Source organism: Felis catus, chromosome B1 (assembly GCF_018350175.1).
Source record: "Felis catus isolate Fca126 chromosome B1, F.catus_Fca126_mat1.0, whole genome shotgun sequence".
Classification (NCBI taxonomy): Eukaryota; Metazoa; Chordata; class Mammalia; order Carnivora; family Felidae; genus Felis; species Felis catus.
Genome location: NC_058371.1, coordinates 3,092,297 through 3,113,915, shown reverse-complemented (window position 1 = coordinate 3,113,915; position 21,619 = coordinate 3,092,297). Strand labels below are relative to the sequence as shown.

The 21,619-nt window shown below is 44.4% G+C and overlaps 1 protein-coding gene across 3 annotated transcripts in view; it reads left to right on the top strand.

The window, feature by feature from the left end:
- The window catches only part of CSMD1 (CUB and Sushi multiple domains 1), a 2,016,427-nt gene that overhangs the window by 1,635,165 nt on the left and 359,643 nt on the right, over positions 1–21,619 (top strand). For all 3 annotated transcript variants that reach the window (XM_045056760.1, XM_045056761.1, XM_045056762.1), the window contains 3 exons: positions 6,580–6,768; positions 17,382–17,498; positions 18,951–19,166. In XM_045056760.1, coding sequence (XP_044912695.1) covers positions 6,580–6,768; positions 17,382–17,498; positions 18,951–19,166 — 522 coding nt within the window. The remainder of the gene's footprint in view (positions 1–6,579; positions 6,769–17,381; positions 17,499–18,950; positions 19,167–21,619) is intronic.

Here is a 21,619-nt window from a genome sequence, read left to right as displayed (position 1 = left end):
TCCCTCCTCCTCCTACTTGACAGGAAGAGCTGGGAGCCAGGAGTGTCATCACGGAAGAGGACAGAACTCTCTGGGGGAGAGGGGGGGAAGGTCCCCGCGGCATCCACCGCCCAGTGCTCTTAGCAGGGACACTGGTCTAAACGTTCATGCTGGCTTTTGCCCTGTGAACTCCCCATGGGCCTTCCAGAAGGCCCCACACGTTTTTGTGAATTCCTCCGAATGAAAGTATCCAACGTCTATCGGGAGAATACTGCCCGGAAGGACCGCCCCGAAGCGTGACCTGTGATCACCTCAATTTATTTATCAGCCGCTCTGTACTTGAGGAGAAACGAGGAGATGGGGAAAAGCGGATGAGCAGGATGCGGGACTTTTATACGGAAACGAGTCAGGAAAGGTCTGGGGTCCGTAACCCCGCGGTTGCAGGCTGGCGTCGTACAAAACCGTTACCTGCAGGCCTTAAAACTGAGCGGAAGCCGCAACGCGAGCTCAGATGTCCCGTGCTGCCGCTGCTGTGGGTGGACGGAGGCCCAAGGGCTTTGAGGAAGCCCGTAGCCGGCCCAGGTGGCCATCCTGGTTCAGAAGGCGTGCTGAAGGGGCGGCTCTTGTCAGACACAACTGCGCATCAGGGCTTGCCCGGGATTCCTGGTACAGTGCGGGCTCCTACGTTCACATTCCAGACATCGTAATTCACCATGCCTGCGGTGCCCGCCAGAATTCTGGATTTCTCTCACTGCCTCGAGGTGGCACGTAGGTGACAGCGGGTGCCTGAGTCAGCCCAGGCAGGCCCTGACGAGTGGGGACTGACACATGGATTTCCAGGTAGAGGTGGGGCAGGTGGGCAGGGAGGCCACGCGGGAGCCCCCAGAGTCACGGAAGAAACAAGAACAGAGAGAGGAGCAGAGAGAGAGACGGGAAGAAGAGAAAAACGTAAAAGAAGTCACGTGTTACCAGCCCCTTTAACATTGTGACCAATTCTAGTACTCTTTGAAGAAATACGTCCAGAAGCCAGTGTGGAAGCGGTAGAAAATAATGACCCTTGCTTATCCAACACGTTAAAAAAAAAACGGGTTGCCTGTGACCCAAGAATGATTTATGTCAAATTCTTTATGCCCTTTAAACATAATAATAGAGCTCATCTCCCTTTCGTCTTTTGTGGTAAACGTTTGACACTATCAGCCTTCCTTGCTTTAAAAAATTATTAACGATCCCGCTCCGTGCCCAAATGGGCGTGTGAAAATCTACTTTACAGGCAGAAGACACTGCAGAAACAAGGCTGGCTTACTGTCGCACAGGTGCCATGAGCTAACGTGCGCTGCCGCAGATGGCGTGAAGGTCAGGACTTGTGAATTGTGAGGCGGACGGGCGAAGCCTTTCTTTTCAAGGTTTTCCTACGAGCAGAGCCAGAGGGTCGTCTGTGTGTTCTGTATGCGGACTCTTATGAGTCATCCGTTTAATTTTTTTAATTTGTTTAATTTTTATTTTTTAAAATTTTATTTGTTTGTGAGAAAGAGACAGAGTGTGAGCAGGGCAGGGGCAGAGAGAGAGAGAGAGAGAGAGAGAGAGAGAGAATCCGAAGCAGGCTCCAGGCTCTGAGCTGTCAGCACAGAGCCCCCGATGCGGGGCTTGAACTCGTGAACTGTGAGATCGTGACCTGAGCCAAAGTCAGTTACTTAACCGACCGAGCCATCCGGGCTCCCCGGAATCATCCATTTTATAAACACAGCGTCCAGTTACAGTCTGTCCTTTTATTAACTTTATTCTTCATGAGGAATCGGACACAGTTTGTATAATAGTCGTTGTATTATTCCCCCAGAATAATCATTTGCTGGCTCTGTTTGTTGTAGAGCTTTGAACCACCACTGTAAGGTAACCATGATTTTATAGGCAACTGGACAGCTAGTGGATATCTCAAGCATATGGAGGTTTCCATGCAATTTTAGAGCATTGTTTTTTTGGAAATGCTTTCAAAAGTGTCCTTTAAAATATCCCAGAAAAGCAAGATTCATTGCATGTAAATGTATCTGTCCTGCTTTGCTGCTAATACACTGTGCAGTTTTTAAAAATTGGGGTGCCTGGGTGGCTCAGGCGGTTGAGTGTCCGACTTGGGCTCAGATCATGATCTCATGATTCATAGGTTCGGGTCCCATGTCAGGCTCTCCGCTGTCAGTGTAGAGCCTGCTTCAGATTCCGTGTCTCCCTCTCTCTACCCCTCCCATGCTCGTGCTCTCCCTCTCAAAAGTAAACATTAAGAAAAATTGCGAAAGGCAAAGAAGAATGTTTTCTGGTGTGTGTGTGTGTGTGTGCGTGCGCGCGCGCACGCGTGCGCACATGCATGCGTGCATATTAGTTTCTGAGATTTAATGACTTTTTTGTTTTTTAATTTTTTGATGTTTATTTATTTTGGGAGGGAGGGAGAGAGAGAGAGAGAGAGAGAGAGAGAGAGAGAGAGAGAGAGAGAAAGAGAAAGAGAGGGAGAGAGGGAGAGAGGGAGAGGAGTAGGGGCAGAGAGAGAGGAGAGAAAATCCCAAGCAGGCTCCACATTGTCAGGGCAGAGCCAGACTTGGGGCTCGAACCCACCAACTGTGAGATCATGACCTGAGCCGAGATCAAGAGTCTGACACTCAACTGACTGCACCCCTTTTTAAAATGTTTTTATAAGTTTATTTATTTATTTTGAGAGAGAGAGAGAGAGAGCAAGCAAAAGTGGGGTAGGGGCAGAGAGAGAGAGAGGGAAAGAGTTAATGACCTTTCTTAAGATCAGAAAGGAAAACTAGTCAAAATGTAACGGGTATGGATGTCGTGCAGTTGGAAACTTGGACCCGTAGGCACGGGCGCACCCCCACGGTGGGAGGGACGAAGGCAGGCGAGGGCTTAGGCGTGAACCCTGGTGAATAATTTAACATAACCAATTTACTTAATTTCTTGGCTTATTCCCTCATCTGTCAAATGGGATTGTGACTGCTGTTTCCAACCCTTTCAAAGGCTGTGGAAAGAGCCTTGGGAGGTAAAAGGTACTCAGAATATGCATCCCTTTCCTTCGACTGGAACTTGTAGAAAAACAGTTAAGCAGAACTTTGCTTGTGTCAAGTGTACGTTAATATAATGTGCACGTGGACATCGTCAAAGCCATTCGCTTCAGTCATTCACTGGTAGTGAGTTACTGAGTTCTTTGCTTGAGTGATGAGCAGTGTATTTATATCCCTGCGTCAGAAAACGCATCGACACGTTACATTTCGAGGAAGAAGCAATTGGGACAGAATCGGCACATACTCAAAGCTTCAACAAAATCCGTTAATGCCACTTTTTCTTTGTATGGCGAGGGCTCATTCGGGAGGGGGAAAATGCTCGAAGCAGTGCTCTGAAGTAGTCTGTGTAGGTTTCCTTCAAAGTCAGTTGGCTGCCGGTCCTCACAGACTGGTTTTAGTTCACTCTAAAGGGCTTTTCCTACTGAGTCATGTCACCCGCTGTGCACTGCCCTCCATCCTCCCTGCTGCCATCTTGTTGCACAGTTCCTGTTTATGGTGCATTTCAGGCGAGTGGGTCGTCAGATCTGTTATAATTCTAGCACGCAGTTACCCTCCTATGTAGTGTCCCTTCAAAAATATTGTAATGCAAAGCAGTACAATAACTGTACGTTGTGCAACTTAGTATTTCTGTCCATTATTTTGTGAAAATGAATGAATGAATGAATGATGGAATAAAGTTAGTACTAACCAGCATTTGTGACTTCAACACAGTGTTTATTTTGCAGTTCAGTTTTGTATGTAAAGAATTCTGCATTTATATTTGTATGCTTTGGTTTCCTCTGATGCTTTTCTCTTTGTTCCCTTCAAATTTTATGTGGGAAAAAGTTTGCTTACCATCTATACATTTTATTGTGAATATTATTACTTAATATGTTGCCCTCACATCATCTAAAATATTAAATCCTGTTATTTTTAAAGTTCTTTTTTAAGTTACTTTGAGAGAGAGAGAGAACAGGGCAGGGGGGGAGAGAGAGAGAGAGAGAGAGAGAGAGAGAGAGAATGAGAGAGAGATTGAGAGCGAATCCCAAGCAGGCTCCACGCTGTCAGCGCAGAGTCCAAATCAGGGCTTAATCTCACAACTGTGAGATCATGACCGGAGCCGAAACCAAGAGTCAGACACTTGACCACTGAGCCTCCAAGGCACCCTTTTCCTATTATGTTTATTTGCTGCGGTGCAGCGAGTGTATTGTTTAGTGATCATCGGAAAGCATTTGACAAAAGGCAAAAATATAGTTAAATGGTTTGTCAGGGATCTTCCCACTAATCCATTTCTTTGGCAAAGTGTCTTTTGGGGGAATTCTTGTGTTAATCTTGTCCCTGCAAAACCAACAAGCTAGTGTATGTACCCATTGTATATAGGGCGTACTCAGGCCATCGCTGCTGTGTTACAAAAGAGGTCATAAACACGGCCTTAGAATATGAGTGTACGCGGGGGGATTTAGAGACAGAGGGGCAGAGCAGATGACGGCTGTGAGGGCACATGATGCCGCCCGGCTTTCGGCAGAGCCGTGCCCCACACAGGAATGGAAGGATGTCATGACAGTTGGCACCTGTTGTTTACGGTAGTAGGCACACAGTGGTTTTCAGGAGATTAGTTAGAATATTTAAGAAAAAAATTCTTGGGAAAAATAGTGCCATATATATGTCTTTTCACTTAGCCTCTTCTTCTGTTCATTGTTTTATTTTTTCCTTTGGAAATCTTAACTATGATGGTCTTCCATTTTTTACCCAGTGTAACCAAACTCTGGGGTGAAGCACACAGATTTGCAAAGGGCAAAACCTGCTTATTTTGCCAACTCTGAAACCAACTGCAAGTTCAGAGTTCCCAAAATGACCCTCCGTTCTGATAATTTGATAGAAGGACTTGACATACGTTGAAAGCTGTTGTGCCCACAGTCACATGCATTACAGAAAGGATCCAGGTTAGGCAGAGGAAGACACAAAGGGTGTCATCCTCTCCCCATGGGGCCATGAATGGTGTCACCTCCTAGCCACACTGTGGGCAATACACACAGTCCTGCCAACCTGGGAAGCTCACTGGGGTCTTTGTGTCCAGAGATCTGATTGGTGTTTCATTAGAGAAGCACCATGCATTGAATCATTGCCCTCGTGGTTCAACTCAATCTCCAGCTGCCCTTTCCTTGTCGGCTAGACTGAAATCCTTTTGGTCCAGGGGCACAGCATGGACAACAAAACACTCCTAGCACTCAAGGAGTTCCAAGGGTTGGGGCGCCTGTGTGGCTCAGTCAATTAAGCATCCACTTCTTGATTTCAGCTCAGGTCATGATCTCATGTTTTGTGGGATGGAGCCCATGTTTAGCTCTGCACTGACAGTGCAGAGTCTGCTTGGGATTCTCTCTCTCTCTCTCAATCTCTCTCTCTCTCTCTCTCTCTCAAAATAAATAAATAAACTTAAAGAAATTCCACGCGTTTACAGGTTACCTCTTAGGAGCTAGACCTCTCTTAGAAACCACATTTCTAACTACCCATTTTTCAGTAGTGGCTCAGCTTTCTTGCTTGCAGTCTGGTACCTACTGAATCACATTTGGCTATATACTAATGAAGAAATATTATCACTCATTATTTATTTTAAAAACTCACTCCTTACTTGTATGTCATGTATTTGACTTAACGAGTGAGGGTATAAGGTGTAAGGTACATCACTCAAATTTATGCAGTGACTGGAAATGTTATTCCAGAGATCATTTTGGGGGGACTGAGCATCATCAGTGATGATTTAAGATTTTTAATTAATGGTCTAAGTCATCACTGTAATGCTCCAAACCTAACTTAGAGAGTTGTGTATAAGCAGGGGCAGAGTCTTTCTGATGTCTTTGAATTCATAACCATCACACTGTCATCTTCTTCCCCTGCTCCCGTTTTCCTTATCTTTTCAAATGTATATTCTAAAAATAAAGAGAAGTCTGAGAGAGCAAAGAAACTCTTGTAATGACATGATCATAATCACTTGACTTTATATAGCACTTTACTTTTTAGCGCCTTTTAGCATAGGCTAATTGTAGCCATCTCCAAAGTGGCTGACTGACGTGCAAATGTGAAAAATGCACGGATGTATGGAATGCAGTTCTACAGAATCAGATCCAGTGAGGTCTTAGTTTGCAGTATGTGCGTATGGACTTGGGCGCATGTGTGCGTGTCTACGAAAGTTGAAGGATGACTGCCCAAATCTAACTAGAACATAAAATACAGTAAGGGGAAGGGGGAGGCTAGAGATAGACAGAAGACAGGCTTCATTTAACAGTTCACTGGTTTTCCAACGAAGTGAAGTAAACTTCAGACATCAAGGGATTATTCAGGTTTGTAGACTTACAGGTCATCTGATAAATAGTTAACAATATCTGTCTCTACAGAAAAACAGCATCAGATACGCAAAAGTGTATTGGTTGTTTACGTTAATGGATGGTTGGGTTCACTTGAATAATTTTCCAGGTCTGATGATGTCTGGGGATATTTTATATGTACGACTGCACACGTATTTTTCCTGTAAGCCAGCAGAGTTCCGTGGTTAATGAATTTTTTTCTGCGCACGCAGGTGTGACTCTGGACTCGGACTCTTGCCTTGACCCAGGAATCCCTGTGAATGGGCATCGGCACGGCAGTCATTTTGGCATCAGGTCGACGGTGACTTTCAGCTGTGACCCGGGGTACACGCTGAGCGATGATGAGCCCCTGGTCTGCGAGAGGAACCATCAGTGGAACCACGCCCTGCCCAGCTGTGACGGTAGGTGGAGCTCAAGGGAGCCGTAAACCCTACAGAAATGGGGACGCTGTCGATATCTCAGTTGTTTGGGTGGAATGTGTTGTATTGTACAGGGCGGTATGATACGAAAAGTTGTACACCTTAGAAACAATTCCGTTTAATACTTGAAGTTTATCTAGCACATTTTTTTTTCTATGAGGTAAGGCGTCTGTCTAGAAATGAAAAAAAAAAAAAAAATTGTGGACCGGTCTTCAACTTTATCAGCAGACACGGAAACTTACAGAGCTCAGTTATGCACACACTCTTACACGAGGCATTTGTTGAAGACAGCACGAAGGCAGGCTAGTGAGCGCGTGTGCTCCACATCATCAGGCCCGGTCTTCCTCCGAACCGAGTCCAAGCATTGAGCCACCACCCTGAGGTCTACACAGCTCCTCTAAGCTCTCAGCACTCTCCCCGGGACGACCGGGAAGCACCTTCCCAGAAGACCCCCAAGTGGTTTCCCGGGTGGTCACTCCCCCTTCCCTGCACGTATCTGCCCTTGGAAGTCTCCAAACAAATACCTTGACAATGGCTCCATGCAGGGCATACACAGATATGGTACTTGTGGCCATTCGCAAAGACAGTAAGGGATTTGTCCTTTGGCCATGACTAGAACAACATTATCACATTATCTCTATAAAAAAGAACATATTTTTCCCATTCACAACAGTTTTTCACCAATGTTGTAATGTGGTTGTATTTGTGGCTTAGAGAGAACCATAACAGAAATGAATTTACCTATAGAAAATACCACACTTCATAACAAACTATTATAAAAAGTTTCATGGAAGGCGAGAACAGAATAACTTTCTTAGTACCAGGAATGTTATTTCCTATTATCCAGAAGATCCTCACGCATGCAGTAATATAAGAAAATGGCATAAATTATAAATATTACAAAGAACAGACTGTCAAGTTTGGGCAGTAAGTGCTAATAGATGACCATGTTCAGGATAAACATAGATCTGTGGATTTCCACAAAGGATACAGTTAGTAGAAGTATAATATCTGTATACTCTAAAACCTTCAGGAGTATATTTAACAGGAAACATGGAGACTTACCTTAAAATAATTTAGAAGTTTACAGTAGAATACAAAAAGAATATCCTCATACAGGGAAATACCTAATACATTTCTGGACGGTAGGGATGAAATTTAAATATACAAATTTTTTACAAATAAAGTTTTACGATCAATACAATCTAATTAAAATGAATGAAAATGAAAAATAGATGAAAATGAAAATATGAAACCAGTACAGAACTACACAAATAGATTATATGCCTGTATAAGAACTTAATTTGCTAAAATTACTCCAAATCCATGAGGGATGACATTTCATAAATGATGTTGTTCAAATTGTGAATCCAGACACAATAAATGGAAAACATTGACAGATTTCACTACATACAAATTAAAATTTCTATTGAAAAAAAAAGTTAAAGGGAAAGGTCAGACTACAGAAAATAATTGGTCTGTCCACGTAATGTGATTCGAGATACTTTTATCACCCAAACGGATGGAAGAAAAACAGTGACATACACAAAACAACAGGTCCACGAAGAAAACACATACATAGGCTTTTCAGAGAAGGAGACAGAACACTTCAAAATATGTCCACTCTGACATGGACTCAGGAAAATGCAAAAAAAAAAAAAAAATTTTTTTTCTACCCTGTTGATTTGCAAAAAAGTAGAAAGGTCAAATTACTCTCCGTCATCATGGGATTAGGGAGATGCGCGTTCATTCTGTCCTGTTGCTAGGAAACTGAAATGATACCCCCTTTCTGGAGAAAAGAGCAAGTCTCAGGACAATGCACGTTGTGTATGTGAACATATCCATGCATGTACTTACAGACACATTTACGGTATATACGTAGAAACTGGCTGAAAATAGACATTCTAAAACGGTAACCCTAATGCTCTCATTTTGGGAGGTTGGCAAGCTGTAGGGAGAGGGAGAGAGTCTTTCAGTTTTTATCTCCACATTTTTTTGGTGTTATATGAATTTGTATTAGGTCTTATTTTTGTAATTGGAACCCTAATGATGAAGAAAATAAATAGAATTTACCCATGTAATTACTAAACAGTGTCAGAGGATGCTAGCTACTGAACTAATAATTTTTTTTAATCTGAGGTATCATAAATAGTATGCAAAAGTATTTACTATATTTCTAGTAGGATTTTGTATTGGCAAGAATTATAACAAGGGCACAAAGTATGATAAAGGTCTCACACCTAAAATACTTAGTTGTTACTCATGCATAACTAAGCATCAATCAAAATATTTATTAAACTATTTAATCCAAAATCTGCAGTAAGCAAATCATAGAAGTAATTTTATTGGAAGAGTTATTTACCTGACATGCAAACACCATAGTGGCTTTATTGGGAGCCACTGTGCAAATTTAATAATTGTTATTTCTTTTTATTTTTTTGACCAGAGCTGAATGGGACTTAGAAAGGGAGCACATAGAAGTTGCTCTCTTTTTTCCATTTTCCTTTGGGATGAATGAGTTGAGCAACTGCCAACGCGCGGCCTCAAGTTGTAACTGCAGACTTTTCAGGCAGCGCGGGGAAGATGGAAAAGTTGAGGTCGCTGTGCTTTAAACACATAATCAGTTGGGGCGCCTGGGTGGCTCAGTCACTTAAGCGGCCGACTTCAGCTCAGGTCATGATCTCGCGGTCCATGAGTTCTAGCCCCGCGTCGAGCTCTGTGCTGACAGATCAGAGCCTGGAGCCTGCTTTAGATTCTGTGTCTCCCTCTCTCTGACCCTCCCTCGTTCATGCTCTGTCTCTCCCTGTCTCAAAAATAAATAAACGTTAAAAAAAATTTTAAAAAAATACACAATCAGTTATGTTGATGAAAGTGCCCAGCTCTTCACAGGAAAATACACAACAGTCGTCTAACTAACTAGACTCTGGATCTGGTAGAAAAGGCCGCCATAAGGTACTAGTGAGAGTAGACACATATCCAGACCCACCTGAGATGGGTAATTTTGATTTTAAGTTGGATTCTTCTCAAGAGAGGACAACGACACTCTCCATGTATTCCTGATTGAACAGTGGTAGTAACTTAGTTCGTTTAAATATTTTAGTATCTGACCAAGATGACTTTCTCCTCTGCCCAGTAGACAACCCAGGCACGTCTGTCCTCGTCCCCTCAACCAAGCCCATGCAGTAGTCATCCCCCCCAGCTCCCACGTCCCTTCGTGTTGCGTTCCCCGAATCCACCCCTCCTCCAAGACCAGGATGCACTCAACCGAATCACGCCAGGTCACCAGCATTAACTTTTCTAACATCCGTCTCTCCTTGTGTGCAGTGCCATAGACTTTAACTTTAAAACGTATAATCCCAGGTAGCCGGATACACTCTGTGGTAACCCACGCAGCCTGCTATAACAAAATAAAACCAGACACGGTGGCTTCTCTACAGCGGGCATGTGTTTCTCACTGTTCCGGAGGATGGGGTCCAAGTTCAAGGGACAACACGATCCAGTTCTTGTGAGGCCCCCCTTCTAGGCTGCACATGGCTGTGTTCTCCCCATGTCATCTCAGGGAGGAGGGGGCGAGGGAGCTCTGTGGGGCCCCTTCTATAAAGGCCATAATCAGCTGTTGTGACATACCCACACCTCAAGGCCCTGCCTTCTCAACGCCATCACGTTGGCCATTAGGGAGTCAACATGAGTTATGGCAATACACATTCAGACCATAGCATGTGCATATATCACATATACACTTAATTATTTAATAGTTTTCTCAGTTGTATTTTTTTTAAGTTTATTCAGTTTGAAAGACAAAGAGAAAGCATGCATGAGCAGGGGAGAGGCAGAGAGAGAGAGGGAGAGAGAGAGAGATTACCAAGCAGGACCTGCCCTGAAAACACATAGCCTGATGTGGGGCTCATACTCAGGAACCATGAGCTCATGACCTGAGCCGAACTCAAAGTGTCGGGAACTGAACTGACTGAGCCACCCAGGTGCCGCTCCTTAGTTTTCTTTTAAGGTCATAGTGATAGGCATTGAGGGTCTCACCTAAAATACAGCACTTGAGCCTGGATTTCAGTGATGAGTCGAATTTCCCAAAGTGGCCAGCCCGTGCAGAGGCACCGAGGCAGAGAAAACGAACACACTGGGGCTGACCTGGCACGTTCTGCAGATTCCTGGAGGTTTGGGGACATAGAGTGAATGGAACATGAACAAAATGGTCAGTGGGAAATTCTCTCAGAGAAACGAAGGGAGGATGGGCAGAGAAGGGTCTCGAGTCCTTAAAGGTAGCTGACGTGCTGTAGAAATGACAGCATGCATTTGGCCTTTTCCACAGAAAAGAAAGTACATTCGATTCATGTGTTGTGTCTCTTTTCCTTTCTCCCCACTGAAATCCGTGTACATTTGAAATTTAACCCTTCTAAAAGGAATTTGTAACATAAACTGTTTGCTTTGGTTTCATTGAAAACTCTTTCAGATAATAATAAGTTTATGATAAATGGCTATTAATAAATCTGAAAACCTGGGGAGATTGTAGAGTTTGATATAAGAGTTTTAGTCAGTCATGGTTGATTGTTTTCATTTAACCGTAAGAACCGCTCTTGTTGCATTTTCAAATCTTAAGCAATCTCTTAACCCCCCTGGGTTTTTATTGTGACAAATGATACATCAATAGGATATTTAAACCTTTAAAGATTCATAGTTCTGAGAATGGAAGAAGAAATCAGAATTAATTATAATATTTTATATCACCATGAAAAGAAGATACACTCTATCAGTATCTCTTTCATCTGCATAGCATTTTGCTTCATTTCACTTTTACTGTTTATGCGTTAGCATACTCACATTTTAAAGAGATAACGTGAACATTCAAATAAACTGCCCCCTTCTTATTTGTTGAAAGACAAGTGCTAGAAAAATTTTGGAAAACTTTCTTCACTGAATAAATATTTTTGTACGCTCTGGACTCTTTCCATAAGCATCTATTGGAAAACTACTGTATTTGTAGCTACACAGCTGAAAGTTCGTGATCTTGTAGCATAGAGAAGGGAAAGACTTATTTTTTAAATCACCCAGTGAAAGAAGTGCTTTATGAGGCACAGGAAAAGTGTTTTGAGAATAGAGAGATGAAAAAGATAAGTTACAATTTGGAATCTTGGAAGTCTTGGGAGGCAGGATTCGAGATGCATCTTTCAAGATACTGTTGAGAGGAAGAATTGGAAGTGAAGGAATGCTAGGAGTCCAGGCATGAAGGTGTCAGCGGGCTAAGGGATTTGAGGGATAGGGAGTCGTTTGCTCTGGGTGGATGGGAGACTGAAGGTCATTCAGAGCCCTTTCACACTAGTCCTGGGGGACAAACCCTGTTTCCTTGGCAAGACTTGAAACCACGGGGCGCCACGGTCCCAGAGTGGGACTCCAGCTTTCTCTGAGAAAAAACTGAGGATGATGGCAGGGCTTGAAATACTCCCCCTGCTTTAACTGAACAGCTCTAAATTATTCCCCCTTTTATTGGTAGGGTTTCCACGTAAGATTTATTTATTTTAGATAAAAGATTCCGTATAAATACGTGAATGAGTGGTGGAACAAATGAGTGAACGAATGAGTAAACTTAATAACTCTGTAGGACGTGGAGAGGCCACGGATAATTGGAAATAGAATGCCACCCCATTAAATTTTTGCTTCAGATAGAACTTTATTAGTAGTTTAAAGCGAACAAGGAAAACGGAAAATAAGAAAAGAGGGACAAAGCAGACGGAATGCTGTGTGCTTTCACACGTTAATCTCTCTGAGGAAGAGACAGGAAGGCAGGAGCTGGGACATAAATCACACAAAGAAGGCCTGAAACACGCCAGTTTCGCCAAGCGTGAGAGGTGAGAAACAGAAAGTGGCTGTGAAGACAGGGCCCCGGAGGTTACATTCCAAGGGCCTTCGCCGGCAGTGGGAAACTCAGCCGTGGCCTGAGAAGGAAGCCAGTGTTTCAGACACGATTTTGGGAGCCAGCAGGTTGGTCCTCAGAGTCGGTGCTGTGGAAACAAAGGGTATTTTCAGGGGAGCGAGCAGAGGCCGTCCGCGCCGATTCCTCTGGCCTGCCTCTGGTCCAGGCAGAGGAGACACGGAGAGGTGAACACTGAAGCCGGGGTTTGGGCTCTACGAGCTCGTGTCCGCACACTGGGACACATCACAGGCCTCTGGGCAGGGGCCGGCGACAGGAAGTGGACACCCGCAGGGTCCGCGGGTGGTCTGGGGGCTTTGCCAAGGACACCCCTAGACCCCCAAGACTCTCCAGGACACTGGCAGCTGGCAGCCTGTCACAGGGCAGTCTGTGAACACGGGGTCCACTCAGACCCCTCCATCCTCGTATCACCCACTCAACGGTCCACATCCCGTTGGCCCGGACACCCACGCGGATGGACTCGGCAGCCCCCCCAGCCCACCCCACCGTGCTCTAATTCCCTAGACCGCCTGTGAGTTCCGAGAACGTGTTCAGACCCTTGTTCTTAGTCCTGATTAGTCACCTCCACAAGTTATTTTCCTGGCCCACTGGAATGCGAACTTTGGAAGAAGAGTGTTTTGTCTGTGTTACTCGTTGCTGTGCGCCCAAGAGCTTGCGTGGGCCTGGAAAATACCAGTAAATTCCTCAGTAAGTCATTTCGGATGGAGGTGTGGGTGGATGAAGGGATTAAAGTAGAGCCAGAGGCAGAACTCGAGACATGTTTGGGAAAGACTGCATATACGTTCATCTCTCTTGTCTTTCCTCCTTTCTGTACGTCTCCGTTTTCCCGAGAGGTTGCCGGTGTAATGTCTCTGGGTCTCTGACGGTGGGTAGGTGACGTAAATAGAAAAGTGAAATTCAGGGGCGCCTGGGTGGCGCAGTCGGTTAAGCGTCCGACTTCAGCCAGGTCACGATCTCGCGGTCCGTGAGTTCGAGCCCCGTGTCGGGCTCTGGGCTGATGGCTCAGAGCCTGGAGCCTGTTTCCGATTCTGTGTCTCCCGTTCTCTCTGCCCCTCCCCCGTTCATGCTCTGTCTCTCTCTGTCCCAAAAATAAAAATAAACATTGAAAAAAAAAAAAAAAGAAAAGTGAAATTCAAGAAATTATGGCCCTAAGGATAGCAAAAGTAAAGGTTTACTGTGCTTTTTATAACTACCGGAAAAGACTGTGCACTGCAGGAAGAAACAGATTATTGTCATTCAGACTACATGCCCCGCTCCCTGTGGCGCTTCTAAGGGAATGGAGACTTGTCTGTGAGGATGTGGCCAGAGGCCCATGTGGACAGTAAAAACGAAAGCAGTTCCCTTATTTCACTCTCTTCCCTCTTCAGTGTCAGGCGGGAATACCAGTACAATTGTGTACCTCAAATCTCCTTTCTCTAAAAAAAGAAGGGAAAAAAAAAAAAAACAAAAAAGGACGCTTTGTGGATGAAATTATTTCTATTCAAAACTCTTCATAATGCTTGAAGACTGTGTTGCATTTGCACATACATGAATCAAAACGAGCCGCAGATTTACTGATTTACTTCATCGGTATCTTTCTTTCTTACCTTGCTCCTAAACGGCACCTCGATGGTTTGGGTTCGTGCTTTGTGAGTTCGGTGTTGAACTGATGGAAACATCAGTGGTCAGATGTCTCTCCTCCCAAGCTTCTCCCAGTATACGACCCACCATTTTATCCTGATGGCATGAAGACAGAGGGTGAAACAGAGATTGATGAATTTTATAGTGTCTTAAGTGTAGCTGGATATAGATTATTTTTATCCCTTTTCTCCAGCATGTGCAGGTTTTAAGGTAAAGATTACTACAAATAACTGCCTATGTGACACCTCACTTGACATCAAATGGTTTCCACTCGTTATGCTTCCCTCCTTGGTAAATATTTGAGAAGCTAACGTCCCGATCTACCCTGATCCAATCACAGACACATAGAAAGTTGCTAATAGGTAGCTGCTGTGCTCGAGGCTGCATTCTGTCCCTGGTCTTGTCCCAGGCCACGGCTACCTTTCTCATGTCCTTTGTTGAAGCTTCTCACCTCCCTGGGCTGGTTAGCCCTGGCGAGAGCGGGTTTGGCTTCTTCATCCACATCCATTGGGAGGGTGGTCTCCACGGCTCCTGTTCTTGCTCCCATCCCCTGGGGGGACTTGTGAGTCCAGCTGCCATGACAGATGTTCTGCGTGGATGTGCAGTAGGCATCCAGCTTCGGGGACCTGAGACTGAGCTGGTCTACACCCCAGAGTCTGCCGCACCCTTCAGTTCCTTCACGCTCTCTTGATTTTTAATTTTTTTTGTTTTTTTGTCATGGCGTCCACATCCCATTCATGAAAAAGGCCCAGTGGCTCTGCCTTGAAACCATGGCGAGGTCCTCCCCACTTTCTTCGACGTCTGCCATCATGTCCTACCCGCTGGACCCACTGCCAGCCTCATGCCATTCTCGCCCAGCGCCCTGCAAAAAGGCCCAGTTAGCGCCTGTCCTGCCCCACAGGAGCCTCCAGGGCCCTACACCTCACTCAGACAAGTGGCAAGGCCCCCACCCTCTAGATACTGTTCATCCTGGCTTCTCCAGCCCCCTCCCTCTCAGCTGCCCTGGGGCACGTCCCACCCACAGCCCTACTCGGGCCTGGTCCCAGTGCTTGTCTCTGCACACAAGTTCTTCCCAGGTCTCCAGCTGCTCCCTCCTGGGTCTCCAGGGTCTCTTCATGGGCCACCTCCCAAGTACGCTTCCCTGCCCACCTGCACAGGTGGCCCCCAACCCCACACAGTGCGGAGAATTCCCTGGCCTCCTTCTCTCCCTCTTCATTTTCTCCCCTGGTGCTTACCATCTCCCAACATCATGTATAATCCACTCTTTACATTATTGCAGAAATAGTCTCTCTCCTTCAACCGCAGTGGCGACTCTCTGAGGGCAAGGACTTTTGTCTATTTTGTTCACCCTTTCCAGGGCTGAGGGCAGTGTCTGGCCCTTTGTGGAACAAATTAATTCCAAATGTTATATTAACACTACCTGTTTCGTAATGAGATGGAGTCAACCTAATTTTAAGACGTGACAATCCTCCACCGTTAAAATTGGCTAGAACTCACTCAAGAAGTTTCTGTTTTACTGATTTTTATGTAACTCTTCCCATGTGGTTTACATTTTCAAAGAGATTATCTGTTCCCTTAAAACACATGATGCAGGAGCATGATACGAAGATCGCATCCTTCACAAACTCGCTAATTCTTCCACAGCTGTTACTTTATGGAACTAGCTTTATGAGACACAGTTCAGGATGTTCATTCTAATAGGAGAACATTACTTCAGGTATCAGTCATTTAATGATAATCTTACCGAGTTCCAAAAAGGAAGCTTGGTTACATGTGTGCGTGGAGAGCACATGGTAACAGATTGAGAACTGAAACTTTCCTATTCCATCGATTCCCTCAATGTCTCTACGTTCTCATTCACATGATTGCATATATCCTTTTTCTTTATTCAGAAATGAGTCTCAGGGTGCCTGATTGGCTCAGTCGGTTGAGCTAACAACTCTTGATTTCAGCTCAGGTTGTGATTCCAGGGACCTGGGATCAAGCCCCACATTGGGTATGGAGCCTGCTTAAGAATCTCTTTCTCCTTCTCTCTGCCCCTCCCACAAGCGCATGTGCACTTGCTCTCTCTCTCTCTCTCTCAATCTCTCTTTCGAAAATAATAATCAAAAAAAAGATTAAAGAAATTAGTCTCTAAGACACATTGAACAGGTCATCTTGTTGAGGATTTAAATCCACTGAAGAACCACTAAGACCGTCAACTCTAAAAAAATGCAAACCTGCACCATTTCTGAAGCTGTAATTGTGCAAGTCAGGGTTGTCTAGAGAAAAAGAACCAGTAGGGTGTGTGTGTGTGTGTGTGTGTGTGTGTGTGTGTGCGCACGCGCAGAGAGAGAGAGAAAGGGAGGGAGAGGGAGAGAGAAAGGGAGAGAGAGGGAGGAGAGGGATTATATTATAAGGAATTGGTTTACATGTTGTGGAGGCTGTCCAGCCCCAAGACTTGCAGTGGACAGCTGGAAACACAGGAGAGTGGATGGTGTGAATTCTAGGCTGGAGGCTGTCAGGCTTGAGACTCAGAAAGAGTCCAAAGGTAGGAAAAAAATAAACTGATGAGATTATCTGTTCAAAGGCAGTCAGACAAAGGGAGTTTCACCTTATTTGTGGAAGAATCACCCTTTTGTTCTGTTGGAGCCTTCCACTGATTGGCTAAGGCCCACCCACATTAGGGAGGGCAGTGGGCTTTGCTCAGGCCACCTATTGAAATGTTAATCTCATCCTGAGTCCTGCCAGATACACCCAGAACAACCTTTGACCACAAATCTGGGAATCCCCCGGCCAGGTAAGTCACCCACAAAATCCCACTCTCGTGGCCATACTGACTCTGTGTTATTTTTTGGGTTTTGTACTGTTTAGGATGCCTTTCTATGACATAGCTAATTGCAGGTAAAGTTGCAGTTTTGTTTTATTTTTCATAGAGGTGATATTTGACACACTTTTAGTCCTTGTGCAAAGTAAATATCACTTTAGAAGTATTTTATTCTAGCAATCATCGCAAAAATTTACTACAGCGATAAATATTCCTTATTATTTAAAGCCCTCTGTGGAGGCTACATCCATGGGAAGAGTGGAACCGTCCTTTCCCCAGGGTTTCCGGATTTTTACCCAAACTCCCTGAACTGTACATGGACCATTGAAGTGTCTCACGGGAAGGGTAAGAATATTACATGGATTTTATATGTACAGAGTGGTTAGAAGAAGGTATGCATGTGTGAACAAGTAAGCTACGTGATTTCTTCACATATTATTTTAACCGTAAATTTTGATGTTATGTATGATTTTAGAAGAAGAGTGGTCGGGAATCATTGATGCTACAGTAGGAGTAGATTCCCTGTACTGCTTTCTATCGGGTAACTTAGATTGATACAGGTCAACGTGTGTTTGGAAAGTAGGTGTGCTGGCAAGGAAAGAGGCATGCGTCGGAGAAAACACAAATTTGATGAAGTCAAAGGAAGTAAAGTATCCAAACTTCATCTCCATGATACATCTAGGATAAATTTTGTACTTGCCTTATTTTCTAAGTTTACTCAGTATTATTATACGTAAGTCATTTATCTTCACACGATCCAGTGATGATTTCTGGAGCAGATTTAATTATCCTCATTTTATAGATACGCATCCTAAAAGCCAGGAAGATTCGTAATTTGTGTGAGAAATGTAGTTCATAAACACTGGATTTAGGACTGTACCTGGGTGTTTTCTGTATGACAACACTTGTCATTTTTAAGGAGATAATATGAAATTTTGATCACATCAATCTCATGGAGACAAACTGTCTTACACTAATTTGGACTCTGCTTGCTGCTAAATTGACATTTTTGATTATGTGCCCTATATTACGCTATGCTCATAGGTATCATGAATGCATGTTCAGAATTTCCTTGAAGGAAATCAAGAATAAAGCAGAAACAAATTGTGAGTGACTGAGTTTGTCACTATAAAAATGAGTATTTTTATTTAAAAGGAGCTGTTTGTAGTTAATGTTACTCGTTTTCCTATAGGAATCCACTGATCCTTTGTCGGTATGGTTAACGTGAGAACAGATGCCTAGAAGGCACATAAATCTATAATTTCAATGAATTCTCCCCTCAGCCCTACGTTTATATGGCTAGACCTCCAACCTAAGGTTTCCTAGAAGATATTTGTTAAATGTAAATGAAAAAGTTACCTGGTCCTTCTCTCCTCTGGGATAAATGCTAGTCACCATTCCTACATGCGTTTACTGTAAATGCCCGCCGTGTTGTACTTGTATATCTGTGTCTGTCTGTGTGTTTATGTCTGTGTTTGTGTCTGTGTCTGCACCTGTGTCTGTGCCTACACCCATAAGCCCATGTCTAATCTACACCTCTGCCTATACTTCCATATCCTTAAGCATTTATTTCTACTGTTTATCCCCTCTTCATTTCTAAGTCCACTCTTTCTATCCATTCTCTGTATTTTCCTTTGAAACTTAAAAGTTTGCTTATTAAGATTTGTTTTCTGATTCAAGAGTTTGATATCTCTAAGCCCAGAAGAAATGATTTTTCCTTAGCTGTTAACTCTGATATCTCTCCCTCCCGCGCCCACCCCGGCCCCTCCCCTCCCCCCCTCTTTTTCTGCTTCTCAGGAGTTCAGATGATCTTCCACACCTTCCACCTAGAAAGCTCCCACGACTATTTACTGATCACAGAGGACGGGAGTTTCACCGAGCCCGTGGCCAGACTCACTGGCTCTGTACTGCCTCACACTATTAAGGCGGGTTTGTTTGGAAACTTCACCGCCCAGCTTCGGTTCATCTCAGACTTTTCCATTTCCTATGAGGGCTTCAACATCACGTTCTCAGGTACGTTGTTCTCCTCTAACGTGTCTCTTCTCTGGCAATAATAGCACTGTGTGTGTGAGCGTATGCGTGTGCCTGTGCGTGTGTGATTACAGGTTAATGTCCCAGCAGTAGTGAGCATTAGCTGGTGAGCCAAGGGGGCCGAGCCTCCTTGAAGAAAGACGCTAGGACCTCTGCCCGGCATCCTCGAAATGGCACTTTGCAAATTCTCATCCCTGAGAAATTGCTAATATCACTAAGTTCTCCTGAAAAGCCCTTCTCACTCACTTCTCATCAATTCTATCAAAATCTCAAGGAAAGTGTCCCCATTGGGAGACATTCTCAGGAGAAGCCATCATCTGATTATTTTGGTGCCTGCCTTCCAGCGGATGCCAATACTTGGCTCACAAACCTCCTCTAGAGTGAAAACAATAAAAAAGAAGAAGCGTAAACACACACACGCAACTGAGGATGAGTTTTCATTTACTGTGATGCAGTTATGAACACAGACAAAACCAGGCTCCAAAATCATGTGACATTTTTACTTTCAGTGATGGCACCTACATGATATGTGAAGGGTTTCTGCTGTTTGCCCAGGTTATACTGTTACTGTGAATGGTGCTGTGAATAGTATTACTGTGTTTTTGTGGACGCGGAAAAAGTACCCACACTTAAAAATTAGCCGAGCGTTTATGAGATGCATTTAATCGCATAAGCGATGCTCAGTGACCATGGTCAGGGCCCTGCACTAACACAGATGCAGCCTCAGCCCACAGAAGGGCGCTCCTGCTTTAAGATCCTGATGGGTGGACACAAGGGTGTTTTTGCACTTCTGTGTGTGATGCTTTGGAAAGGACAGTGCTCCTCCACTCCGCTCCGCCCAGCCCAGAGCTAATGCAGTTTTCATTAGGTAGTTCCTGAGTCCCGTAATCAGGAGTGATTCCTTCCCCCTTGGACCTCCCATAAGTTCCTTAGCAACTTCTGATGCCACGTACGAGATTTGCCGTCACAATATTTGGGTATTTATCTCATCTCCTGTTCTAAGGCTAAAACTCTTAGGAAAGGGGTTTCTGTACCTTCTGCCTTTCCATCAGCAGCAGGTGTATTCCTAAGTCTTCTACGCAGTAGGAAGTTAATAATCACTCAATATCGCATGGTCCTTAGCGATATATGCGTTGAAATAACTGTCTTAAAGAAAAAGATTTCTTAGGGATTTTAAGATGCTCTGAACTATTTTATACGCCCCATAATTATAACCAGTGTCATTTATCTTTACCTGACTTTGTTGATTTTTCTTGGCATTTCACTGCGTTAGTGGAGCTCTTGGGACGAGCTCAGACAACTTGATTTCTTGGAAATTTGCCCGTAATCATGGGTAATCATGAGATTGGCCGCTCTGTGGAACAAAGACTTAAATTTTCCTAACACTAATGCCTAATTCCTCTGTACCTTCTTTCCTGCTGGGTCTCAGTTCGGGCACCATGAGAATGTCACTGTCTTTGTTCTCAACTTCCATCGAGATCCAACATGAAGTCAACTAGAACATTCCACAGGAAGAATCTGGCAGCGCCCCACCTCTGTGGGGCTCCCCCTAGATATGTCTCAGAAGTCTGTCGTTCCCACCCTTTCCATGACATCTGTTTCTTAATTCTGTCACTCCCAGCGCAGAGCTGACAATAAGCCTTTTGGTTAGCAAAGGTCAGAAGCCAGCTCTAGGGCTAATTGTCTTCTTCCGCAACCTCCCTAAACAGACAAGCAGGTGAGAAACAAGACACACTTTCCGGGGTCTTGGCAGCGCTTTGCAACAGTTTTAAAATATTTTAAAATGTTAAAAAATAAGGTGGTTGCGGTTTTTGAACACCTGGACCAATCCACTTGCACACAACCGATGGGAAACGATTCGCAAAGCTTGCAGAAGGAATCACCTAACCTAGACTGTGTCACACACAGGCTCAGACAGTTTTGAAAACAAAACACAACACAACACCTGGGATTGCAAAGCCAGTGCTGCCCTAAGCTTGTTCTTCAGGTGTGCTGAGGAGTAATTTCATTTGCAAGAATTTCGCCTTGAAACCTGGCTGCAAACGATTGCCAGTGACACTAATACAATGGCGTTTATTTTTTAAGTGTCCAAATAAGTAGCAACTTTATCATGCAAATGAAGTGTTTTCCCTTCTGGGGGCTCTTCAGATGTGTGCACAAAATCAGTATGGTTTTCTATCTGCCTTTCCTCCTGCCGGCCCAGTTTCCTTCCGTCGTTTTTAGAAGGTTTTACTAAAGTGGCATTTCCCGATGCGCGTCACAGCAGTGTGTCTGCAGATGCCAATGGGACAGCGTGGGAGAGAGCTCCAGATGCACCAGCGGTTACACACAGCTGCCCAGGGTCTGCTCTGTCCCAGGTGTCATTCACTGATGCTTAATTGAGTGGGCTTGATTCTCCAAGCATCCTTGACCTTCAGCGCGAAAATTATTTCATA